Raw genomic sequence first — 12,356 nt, 5'->3', positions numbered from 1 at the left:
ACGTCAAGGCTGTACATTGTCACCCTGCTTATTTAACTTCTATTCAGAGTACATCATGAGAAACGCTGGACTGGAAGAAACACAAGCTGGAATCAAGATTGCCGGGAGAAATATCAATAACCTCAGATATGCAGATGACACCACCCTTATGGCAGAAAGTGAAGAGGAACTCAAAAGCCTCTTGATGAAAGTGAAAGAGGAGAGTGAAAAAGTTGGCTTAAAGCTCAACATTCAGAAAATGAAGATCATGGCATCTGGTCCCATCACTTCATGGGAAATAGATGGGGAAACAGTGGAAACAGTGGCAGACTTTATTTTTTGGGGTTCCAAAATCACTGCAGTTGGTGACTGCAGCCATGAAATTAAAAGACACTTACTCCTTGGAAGAAAAGTTATGACCAACCTAGATAGCATATTCAAAAGCAGAGACAGTACTTTGCCGACTGAGGTCCGTCTAGTCAAGGCTATGGGTTTTTCCAGTAGTCATGTATGGATGTGAGAGTTGGACTGTGAAGAAGGCTGAGCGCCGAAGAATTGATGCTTTTGAACTGTGGTGTTGGAGAAGACTCTTGAGAGTCCCTTGGACTGCAAGGAGATCCAACCAGTCCATTCTGAAGGAGATCAGCCCTGGGATTTCTTTGGAAGGAATGATGCTAAAGCTGAAACTCCGGTACTTTGGCCACCTCATGTGAAGTGTTGACTCATTGGAAAAGACTCTGATGCTGGGAGGGATTGGGGGCAGGAGGAGAAGGGGACGACAGAGGATGAGATGGCTGAATGGCATCACTGACTCCATGGACGTGAGTCTGAGTGAACTCTAGGAGTTGGTGATGGACAGGGAGGCCTGGCATGCTGCGATTCATGGGGTTGCAAAGAGTCGGACATGACTGAGGAACTGAACTGAACTGAAGCTCATGTGAGTCCTTGTATGCTCTGTTGAATATTTGGACTTTTCCCAAAAATCATTGGAAATTTAATGACTATTATAGGCAAGGGAGCAGTGTGACTAGTTAGATTTGTGGTTTTGAACAATTGCTCTTAGCATCATACAGAAACAAGTGTAAGCCTGTGTTCTGCTTAGAAAGGGAAAGAATTGCTCTCTCTGCTTCTGTGTGCTGAATTTTGTTGGCTATGGGAAGAAGGCTGCTTATGCCCCCTGGTTTCATAGTCTGTTACAAAGGCGATTCCTTCAGTATTTACCTATATCCCATGAATCCTTGGGAATTGATGGGGCGGAGGAGACAGGAAAGGTAGAGAAGCAAGATTAGAAGCAGATGCCATGGGTCCAGACCTTCCCATTTTACATAGATGCTAACCTCAGACAGCCCCACCCCTTACAAATCAATGCATGCAAATTGCCTGTTCTATGGCCCACATGAGTTTACCATTCATGTCTCAAATTCCAAAATAAGCATAAGTTGTGGCCCAAAAGAAAAGATATATCTTCCTGTACCTGCTTATAAACAAAGGTATACATACCATGACTGAGCGACTTCACTTTCACTTTTCATTTTCATGCATTGGAGAAGGAAATGGCAACCCACTCCAGTGTTCTTGCCTGGAGAATCCCAGGGACGGGGGAGCCTGGTGGCCTGCCGTCTATGGGGTCGCACAGAGTCGGACACGACTGAAGTGACTTAGCAGCAGCAGCAGCAGCAGCAGCACAGAGGTATATGTCACTCAGTTTATGCTCAAATGCCTACCGATATTTTCTCCTTTCTGCTTCCCTCCTTTCTCCCTTCTCTTTTTCTCCCACTTCCTTTACATATAGAAGCAATCAGTTATGCATAGTTTTCAAGTATGTCAGTGACAGGAAGAAGGACTGCAATTGACTAGATTAAAGAAGGAAGAGAAATTAGAGCTTCATGAAGCACATTTTTAGGCAATTGAAAGTATGAGTATGTAGCAAAAAAGATGACTATAAAATGATGATTCCTATGAATACGATTTATATTTTTCTGTGCTCTAATTTCCAGAGATTATGCTCGAGTATAAAAAGATGCTTGCCTTAGTAAATAATAGCCATATAAATATTAAAAAAGCTTTTTTTTACTGCTTGTATATCCAGAGACAAATGGAAAAGGAACAAAGCTAAAAACAAGTCAGTTGCCTCTTTATATCTTCTGTAACTTGATCCATAGCCAGAATGTGAAGAAAGCAAGAGTTACTCTTAAAATTATCCAAATAGTTTATCTAAATATTCTCAAAAAGCCAGAATGGATGATATGCCAAGGTACCATTTTCTATGAAACATTTCTTTTAATAACATTTTATCCTGATAAATACATGTTTATTGAAGAGTTTTGTAAAGTGAGTATTGAAATCAATTTAATGGATCATGAAAAGCATTTATATGTAATAGAATGGATTAGAAATTCTGATGTGCATTATATAGAGAGTAATATTATAAGAATACAACTATATCCTGGGTCACAGTGTATTTTTTTTATTATTGTGTGTGATTAATGTTGTCTGAAAACTTGAGAATATACAGCAAAAAACAAAGGGCAAAATAGAGTCACCTATGCTCTCATCACTCCCAAATAGGCGTTGTTAACATTTGTCATTTACTTATCCTTCTTATGTTTTCTGCTTATTACATAAACCAAACAGTTGTAAACAATTTCTGGTTTTGTCTGTTACCAAGATAGAACCTCCCTAGCACAATTCTGTTTATGTGACACATGTTTGCCTTCTGACAGGGAGTTCCTACATGTTGCACTGTAAGCATCACATAGAGGAATGTTCACAGATACATTGAGGTGTTCTGATCCTCTAAGAAACTGATAATTTGTTAAACATAGTTCTTACCATCTTTTAGGTGATGTTCCTGTCCTTTGTCCTAAGTTAACAAGTTTAGTTAACTTAGGTTAATCTGATTTTCATATAATTTTAATTATAAACTAGTTTTTTTCTTTTGTAATTTTTTAACACTTAATCAAAGTATATTACATTTTAATCAAATATATATAGTTTTTAAAATAGTGCAAAGGGGTTGCCCCAACCCTTAATAGCCTCTAGTGCCACTCTATAGAGGAAAACATTCTTTTCCTTTTATTTCTTCTTTCTTTTTTAAATTTGAAAAAAGACATAGGAGACATAGGAGACTTGGAAAATACAGAACAAGGTTACATATAGTTCCACTATATATTACAATTATTTCTAAGTAGATAAATTAAGACTTTGAGTTGTAGTTTCAATATCAAACTTTCAAAAATCAGTTGAATGGATGGAAAAGTAGAAGGATATAGTAGACCTGAAAAGCTCTATGAACCAGTTCAACATAATTACATTCTTAACTTCTAATGGTTTCTGTTTTAAGCTCTTCTAGTGATTCTTTTCATGTTATTGAATAATAACTTTAGGTCACAACTTCTGTGTCAGTTTTAGACATCATTTACTGATTGCCAGTTCCATTGGAAATTAGATCATTTGTAACATGACAGCCTTTCCCCCTCTTTCCTCTCCTCCTCTGAAGTGTTTTTGGGTTTTGTGGGTTTTTTGGTTCCTCTGTTCCATGCCTTTGTAACTTTAAGCATGCTATTATTTCTTGTGTAGAATTATTCAAGTGGACTCTTCCTCTTCCTTTCACCTCTATTACTTCCTTCTCCTGTACTCTTATATAGTAAAGCTTGAAATTAGTTTCTAGTCTTTCATTCATCCCCCATCTTCTTGACTTCTGAGTTTAATTGAATAGTGGGTGGGAGATAAAATTCATGTAGTCCATCTGTTACCTTGAACCCCCTGGTTTCGTTTTAGACTCTTCATGGTTAAGTTGGTTCTCATGATGTAAACATAGTAGGTCTACACCCATACCACCCTAAATGCGCCAGAGCTCATCTGATCTCGGAAGCTAAGCAGGGTTGAGCCTGGTTAGTACTTGAATGGGAGACCGCCTAGGAATACCAAGTGCTATTGGCTTGGGCTTCCCTGATGGCTCAGGCGGTAAAGAATCTGCCTGCAGTGCAACAGATTTGGGTTCGATCCCTGGGTTGGGAAGATCGCCTGGAGAAGAGAATGACTACCCACTCCAGTATTATTGTCTGGAGAATCCCATGGACAGAGGATCCTGGCAGTCTATGGTCCGAGGGGTCGCAAAGAGTTGGACATGACTGAGTGACTAACAGTAAAAATTTGTTATTTTAAACAAAAGAGTAAATAAGTTGATTTCTAAAAAGATTCTTACAGAATCCTCCATGATGTTTTACTTTGCAGGTACGGAAAACTTTTTTCACCTTAGCATTTTGTGACTTCTGTAGAAAGCTGCTTTTCCAGGGGTTCCGCTGTCAAACATGTGGTTATAAATTTCACCAGCGTTGTAGTACAGAGGTTCCACTGATGTGTGTTAATTATGACCAACTAGAGTAAGTAATCAAAAAATTTTTCTTTTCTGCCACTTTGCATTTAACTTTTCTTAATGTGAAACTAGTATGTCTTAGAGTCTGTGGATGTTTTCTTTACAGAAGAGTTGTTACAGGGAATTTTTTGAGGTTTGGCTAGACAGTAGTGTAGCCAGTACTTCTCTTCAGATTGTAATTCTAGTTTGCTATACATTTCATTTATATTTCATATTCTTTTTTAATTAAGATCTCTTCCCTGTAGATATCACTTTTAGATGGTTTTTAAGTGTTTAAATTAACTATTATATTTTTGGACCACAGATTGGGGAATCTGGTTCTGTCAGCTGTTCTGTAAATTTTCTCTCTTTCTCAAAGTTAGTGTCTGTCTGTGTCTCTCTGTCCCTTCTCTCCCACTCCCTTTCAATATATTGAGTTAATTTTAGTCTTTGTGTGTGTATTGTCACTACTGCTATTAAGGTCTTTTTTTTTGAGAGTTCCACTCAGTAGTTTAAAGTACATGATAATAATGTAACCTTTTAAAAATAAATATATTTTCTTCTAATTCCTTAGCCATATAGCATAGTTTTTCCTCTCTACTATATAGAAATTTGCTATATAGAACAATTAGTTATAGATTCTGAGCTTGTCTTTGAAAGTAGAGTATAATTTTTTACCCTAAGCTATCAGACAGAAATACAGCTAATTGAATTTAGCAGTCTTTCCTGAAAATGCAATTTAAGCTCAGAAATTTTTGCTAATTCTCTAATGTATACTGGTGTATGAAGCTTCTGGGTTTTGCACAAGTTAGGTTTGTTTTGTTTTGTTTTTGTTTTTGCCTCACAGTTTGCTGTTTGTCTCCAAGTTCTTTGAACACCACCCAATACCACAGGAGGAGGCCTCCTTAGCAGAGACTACCCTTCCATGTGGCTCATCCCCTTCTGCACCCCCCTCCGATTCTATTGGGTATGATTTGATTCCTGCTGTTCAGTGACATGCTACTTGAGCTGATTTTTTTTTTTTTTTTTTACTTTTAGTTGCTTAGAAACATTTCCAACATTTGGGTCATTAAATTAAGGACGTTTTTTTTTCCAGGTAACTCATCACACCTGTCATACATTTGGTACAGATACAGAGGGTTAAAACTGACATAGACTGTTGTAGGACCATACTTGGAAAAAACCAAGCAACAAATAATTTAGAGTCCCTGCCTTGTGCTTGCTTTATTTTTAATAATCAGATACAGAAGTATATGATTTCCATTTAGAAAAAAGCATTAACACAGGAGATAATGGCCAACTGTTATAAGCTAATATATAATTATAATCTACAATTTATGATATATTATTTTAAACTATGTGATAAATATTGCAATGTCTACAAAAGAGAATAGTGAGAGGGAGTAGTGAACATTTAATCAAGAAAGTGGGATTTGAACTGGACCATAAAGAATTCCAGAATCTGAATGAGCCCAGGAGATAAAAGCATAGTAGTGATGGTGGGACCAGAGGGGTGGGGGGAGAAAAGAAGGACAGAAACAGCTTATCTTCATTTTCTAGTTTATCCATTTTCTTTAGATTTGATAATAACATTTATCAGATTTAATCCAGATTTTTGTTTTTCCTACGTAAAGACCAGTGTCCTTTGCATACATATTTCTGACTTAGGTGCTACTTGTTGCTGCCATAGTCTTCATTTATTATTAAGTTTCGAGAATGACTTGCTGTCACTACACCAGATCAATTATATTAATTAGAACGCCCTCTACAGTTGTAGTTAGTTTAGGCTTTTTCTACTTTTAAGTTCTGACATAAAGTGTGTTACTGCCTTGAGACTTTAAATTAGCCTCTAAGTATTTAGAAAGTCAGTGAATGTTTCAAAACTTTCTAAAAGCTAATACTGTCATTTTAAAATTCTTTTTACCTGCTCCCAAAATCCCTTGCCAAAGGCTGTTATTGGCTGTCTAAAGCAGAAGCAGAGACAGCTTTGTCACAAACTAAAAATTAATCAATTAATCATAATAAAAAGGACCACGACTCAGTGACTTCACTTTCACTTTTCACTTTCGTGCATTGGAGAAGGAAATGGCAACCCACTCCAGTGTTCTTGCCTGGAGAATCCCAGGGATGGCGGAGCCTGGTGGGCTGCCGTCTATGGGGTCGCACAGAGTCAGACACGACTGAAGCGACTTAGCAGCAGCAGCAGTAGAGCAATTATTTTTATTTCAATTCTAAGTGGATTCATTTAGTTAATATGAACAGTTAAAGTTAAATTTTCTTTCCCTACCCTTTTAAAAGGGTGCTTCAAAGAAGTAAAACTCATAAGCTGGTATGGTTCAGATTCTAGTAATATATTTTATTTAGAAGCTTTTTGTCACAACTCAGCTTTTTTGGCTCTTCCGACCTTCATCTGGTCCAAAACTATATTTTCTTTTCATTCCTCTTTAAACCCTCTCTCCTCTTAAAAATGTCTTTTTATTCCCTCAGCTGTCTTTCTGGCTGTCTTATTAATCACTTGATAATGCTGATTAGTTACAGAGTTTACATAAGATGGGGTGCAACAATAACCAATCTCTGAAGAGAAGCTGTTAGCATTGAATCATTCATTGGTCCTGACGGAGCTCACTGAGTCGCACCTCATCGATCAAGTGGTACTCACTTCTCAGCTCCTTTGGATACTCTTTCTGAAGAACATAGACTTCTCATGGGTGTTTACAGTCTATTCTCAAAACTTTAATGTGCTCTGTGAATGCCAGCTTCATTTTGGGGGCAGTGAGAGATCATAGACTTTGTTATTTATCTACACTACCAGGATAGGCCAGTGTGTCACAGTTTCATCAAAGAGCAATTTTTCAGAAAATTTGCTTTAAGGTTTAATATATTATTCTTCTTTGTGTCTTGTATCAATTATTGGGCATAATAAACATTTCAAACTGTGAGAGATTGACACTCTGAGAATCACCTTTTGAATTTGGAAATTATTTTTGCCATTTTTGTTCAAGATTTTAATTTACCTCTTGTATAAAGCAATAGATACATCTTGTGTAAAGCAATAGATACCTGAAATACACGTGTGCTTTAAAAAGATTTATGATTTCCTAATACTTCCCATAAAAATTTCACCTTAGTGACTTCAACTATCAAGAAATGGCAAAGGTAGAAATAATTAGCAGACATTCAGTTAGTGTGTACTTAGAACATTTTTGTATAATGTTAAAGAACAAGAGTTTCTTCAGCTGATTAACCACAGGTAATTTCTAGCCATTTGAAGATTTCTTTAGAGTTTTCTGAATAAAATCAGTGTTCTATCATTGATACTTCGTGGAGGGTCTGCTTGAGCAAAGCAACTTTGTTGGTGTTAGTTGTAAGCTTATATTAGTTTTTTAAACTAATTCTTTTAAAAGCCATTACTGCCATTGCCTTTATTTTAAGGTTTTATTTGAGAATATGAAAACAAAATCTTTATATAATTCATTTTTCTATGTTATTATCTCTAGAAAGTTGCTCTAAATCTTATCTTCCAATCACTTGACTTTTCCAGGCCCCCAATTCTCACCAGTCCATCTCCTTCAAAATCCATTCCAATTCCACAGCCTTTCCGACCAGCAGATGAAGATCATCGAAATCAGTTTGGACAACGAGACCGATCCTCATCAGCTCCAAATGTGCACATAAACACAATAGAACCTGTCAATATTGATGTAAGTATCCAGCAGTGTTCGAATCTAGAAAATTCAAGTGTGTTTATTTTTCTGCTGTTTTTTTGGACCACAGATTGGGGAATCTGGTTCTGTCAGCTGTTTTGTAAATTAAGTTTTCTCTCTCTTTCGAAGTTATTAGTGTCGGTCTGTGTGTGTCTCTCTCCTCTCTCTCCCACACCCTCTCTCAATATATTGAGATAATTTTAATCTTTTTGTGTGTATTTTTAATATAGATTTATAATATAGATCAGAAATAAGTGCCATGTTTTATTTATCACAGTTAGTATAAGTCATAGACTTTTCATGAATTACAGATCAGAAAAGCCTTGTCATCTTCTCTGCTGGCATAAAATATTTAACTGGTACCAAAGTATAGAGTTATTCTCATTGGTTTTTTCCTTATGACACCTCTGTAAAAGTCTTATCTTCATTTATTTAACAGATAATCAGTCCACTTGACCCATTTGAAGGTATAGAAAAAATAAGAATATACTTGCATATTTCAATGTGAAATCTTTACCTAAATTTCTAAAAGTTCAGCTTTGAGTTAAATAACCCTTAAGGACTAATCATTAATTTCTGTACTTCTCATGCAAAGCTTCTATTTACCTTCTTTACTTTCTTGAGTATACCATTGTACTCCATCTCTATACAAATCAATTATTTTAGTTACTTCTGGCTGATCACTCTTGAATTTTTTCCTTTTCTAGTTTATATTACACACTGGAAGTTAATTATGAACCTTAGTGTCACTTCTTCAATTTAACCTTAACTTTTGGACAGCAAAAACCATTCCTAATATAGTTCCCTAAAATAGGAACTATTAGGTGATGACCTAACTTAAGAGGTCATCAAAAAACATTTGTATTAATAAAAGGCTTAGAAGACAAAGCAGAGGTCTATTTCCCATAATATAGACCAAGGGTCAGCAAACTCTTAAAGGGCCAGATGGTAAATATTTTAGGCTTGTGGATCTTGCAGTCTCTAAAGACAACTGTTGAACTCTGTCACTAGTGTGAAAACAACCATAGATAATAAGTACATTTTAAGCAAACAGATGAGGCTTTTATTCCAATAAACTTCAGTAAAGCAGATGGCCAGCCCATTGTATTTTGCCAGTCCCAGATATAGACAAAAGGGAAATAAGAGTTGAGAAAAAAAGATGACATACACAGGATCACTCCAAAAGGACTGGTTCATTCTACTGTATCATCCTGATAACCAAATTTCTGAAGAGAATAAAGAGCCCTTGACATCTGAGCTGTGGTGGGGTCAGGATCATTTCTCCCATAATTTGTACTTTAGAATAAAAAGTGTGGGTTATCCTTAATCTTTGAATGTAATAAGCAAAAAAACAGAAAAGCTACCAAATTTGTTTGCATTGGGAAGTAATCATATTTAAAAAGAAATCTGAAACTCTTTACTCAGATAAGCAGGATACTGAAATTACTGAGGGGTCATGTGTATGCTAGAGGACAGCCTGTTGTTCTCTAATGAGCCTAATGTTCTCATTATACAGGCATTCCTTCTGTGAGTTCTCATAAGGTTGAGTAAAGGAGCCAAAATTATCCTAACAGGAAAATATTCACTAATTAACAGACTCCCCTAATAAGTCTCCACCCACATATTCCTCCCTCCCCATTTAATACTAGCTTGCATTCCAGCCCTTTTTCATCACTATCCAACATTGCTATGAAAAAATAAAGCAGACTGATTGCTAGTCTGACCACAAAAAAAAGATTTTAAGGATTTATTGAAGACAGTGAAAAGCCGTTGGGAAATAAGGATACAGCAGAATTAAATTAGTCCAGTTAACAGTAAAAGAGAGTAAGTGTCTAAAGGATGACAAGAGAACAGGCTTTTCTAAAGAAAATGAATTAAATATCAAAGGATTGATGGAGGCATTGAGGGAACTGATGAAATCCTTTAAAATTTTTATAGAAATGAGTGATTATGATGTGAAAGATAAATATTAAATTGAGAGTTTCAGTTTATATTATTGTAAGCTTGATATTACAACCAACAAAACCTTGATTCCCTCTGTATTAATTCTAAGAATTAACATATTATTGACATTATAACTTAATATTTTTGTTGAAGTAAATGAAAATAAACTTTTTATCAATCTTAACTTCATTTTTCAAGATACATTCCCAAGTCAGACCTTCTTCCTACTTTTTGCTATGAAATTTTTTTTTCCGATTTTGTTGGATTTATTTAAAGTACCCTTTTCTTAATACCAATTTTTCTCAGCTGAAAAGGTCTTCTTCCATCTGGCTAGACCCATATACAAAGGGGGAAAAGAGTAGGAGAGGGAAATAAATGAATAAGGAGATTTTGTGAAATATGAAATCAAATCTTCTTTCTAGGTTAGATCTATTGTCAGCATGGTCAAGGTTGTAAACTTTGTATTTACTTTCAAAACTAACATTCTTTTAGACTATTCCTCTTTATATCTTAGTGTTACTAAGATTCCCTTGTTCTCTTGGGCTTGAACATTTGCAGCGTCATGTTTATATCTTGCTTTTTCATCTTCCCCATAAGCAAATAGTCATAAGATGTCACCTTTCCTTTTGATATATATCTCAAATTTGTTTTTTCTACCACCATTTGGGCCCATATTTCTTCACTTGAACTACTTATGACGTTAATCTGCTATATAAATTTCCTGCCATTGATTTCTCTGTCCATTTACATTCTTTATTGCTACTGTCAAAATAGGATTTTATTCTTTATTGTAAGACTTCAATCACCATCTGTTCCTTTGTTATAAAACTTTTGTTTACTTCCCATTGATTATAAAATATAAACCTTTTAGCATTTCATTCAGTTTCAGTCATTTCATTCAGTTTCAGTCATTATTTATCATTTATTACTCCAGTAAACCAAATTTAATATTTACTGTGGGATAGGCACTGTATCAAAATAGGGAATTAAGATGAATTAGCATACAGTCTTTGCCCTCAGGGAGGTCATGGTCTAATGGATGAATCAGACATATAAATAAATAAACACAAAAATATACAATGATAGTTTATAGAAGGGGATGAACTCTACCTGACTAAAGACAGTCAAGTTTAGCAGAGAAGAGACAACATTTAAGCCAGATTGTAGAAGATGAACAATGAATATGAAGGAGTAGGAATTTATTAAGTACCTAGTGCTAGGGGTTTTAAGAAGGAAGAACATTTGTTAAGGAAATGGTATGTGCAGAGTATGGAAGTACCTTTATGAGGGATGTAATTAATACTTGATATTGTAGGGAAGATGACATGTATTATTCTGAGTTCTCTGTAGTTGATAGTGAAGGGTCCAGTAAACTGAGTGGGAAAGAAAGTGGTCAGCTCTTTGCTTTAGAAAAATCTTTTGAATTAGTGAGACATTTGATAGATGGGATTGTTAGGATTGATACTGAAAATGGCATGCTTACTAGTGCTAGGTCCTTTACCAAGTACATAAATTTTCTTATTCCATCCTCATAAACACTTGTGAGTTAAGTACTATTATTTTCCTTCTTTTACTGTTAAGAAAATTAGATTTAGAGATGTCAAGAAACTTATTCCAGATCACACGGATATAAATGATAACACAGGTGATAAATTATTGAAATGGGGTAAAACCTGGCCATTCTTCTTATAGTCAATTGTTGTTCTATCTAGTAGTAGAGGAGAGAAGTGGGAGATGAGAGATAAAAAAAGACAATGCCTAGAATTCTCTGCCTTAGATGAATACATAGTATTTATTTGATTCATTAAGAGAAATGCATAGGGAAGAACAGGGTTTGTAGGAATGAAAATGTTAACTTTTATTTTAGATATACTGACTTGAAGATGTCTGTGGATCTTTACTGGTTTAGAAGTCCAGTAGCAGTTGAAATAAAGACTTTGAGTAGAGGTACACATTTAGAAATAATTAGCCTATTTGTGTTAAAGTCATGGATGTAAATGATATTACTCCAAGATTATGTAAATTGAGAAGAGGGTAGAAATGCAACCCTAGTGATCATTAACATTTGAGATATAGGCAGAGACTGTCTTTCTCTGTCTTCATTATAGGCTCCTCTTCCTAAATTTAGCTTCAAACAAATAAGAGAAAGTAGTGTTGAAGAAGCCAAAGGGAGAAATGGGGACTTCAGGAATGCTGAAGTAGTTGATGGCAGTTGTCATTGAGACTCAAATGAGATGTAACTATTGAATATATTCAATATAACTATTGAACTGGGCAATTACAGTGTCATGTTGATGTCATTGAGAGCTGTTTTAGAGGTCTAGTGGAGGAGAGCAAAAGCTGGTAAAGATGTGGGATTCAGTGCCAGATTT

General features: G+C 35.5%; 1 protein-coding gene and 1 pseudogene across 4 annotated transcripts in view; both read left to right on the top strand.

Moving 5' to 3' along the window:
* Nucleotides 1-12,356, top strand: part of BRAF (B-Raf proto-oncogene, serine/threonine kinase) — a 167,773-nt gene that overhangs the window by 96,139 nt on the left and 59,278 nt on the right. For 3 of the 4 annotated variants that reach the window (XM_040260002.1, XM_040260005.1, XM_040260004.1), the window contains exons 6-8: nt 4,216-4,364; nt 5,184-5,303; nt 7,878-8,037. In XM_040260002.1, the coding sequence (XP_040115936.1) occupies nt 4,216-4,364; nt 5,184-5,303; nt 7,878-8,037 (429 nt within the window). The remainder of the gene's footprint in view (nt 1-4,215; nt 4,365-5,183; nt 5,304-7,877; nt 8,038-12,356) is intronic. The other variant, XM_040260003.1, reaches the window with a different exon arrangement.
* Nucleotides 3,803-3,921, top strand: LOC120878302 (annotated as a pseudogene).

The sequence above is a fragment of the Oryx dammah genome, unplaced genomic scaffold (assembly GCF_014754425.2).
Source record: "Oryx dammah isolate SB20612 unplaced genomic scaffold, SCBI_Odam_1.1 HiC_scaffold_18, whole genome shotgun sequence".
NCBI lineage: Eukaryota > Metazoa > Chordata > Mammalia > Artiodactyla > Bovidae > Oryx > Oryx dammah.
This window is presented reverse-complemented; position numbering and strand designations above follow the sequence as displayed.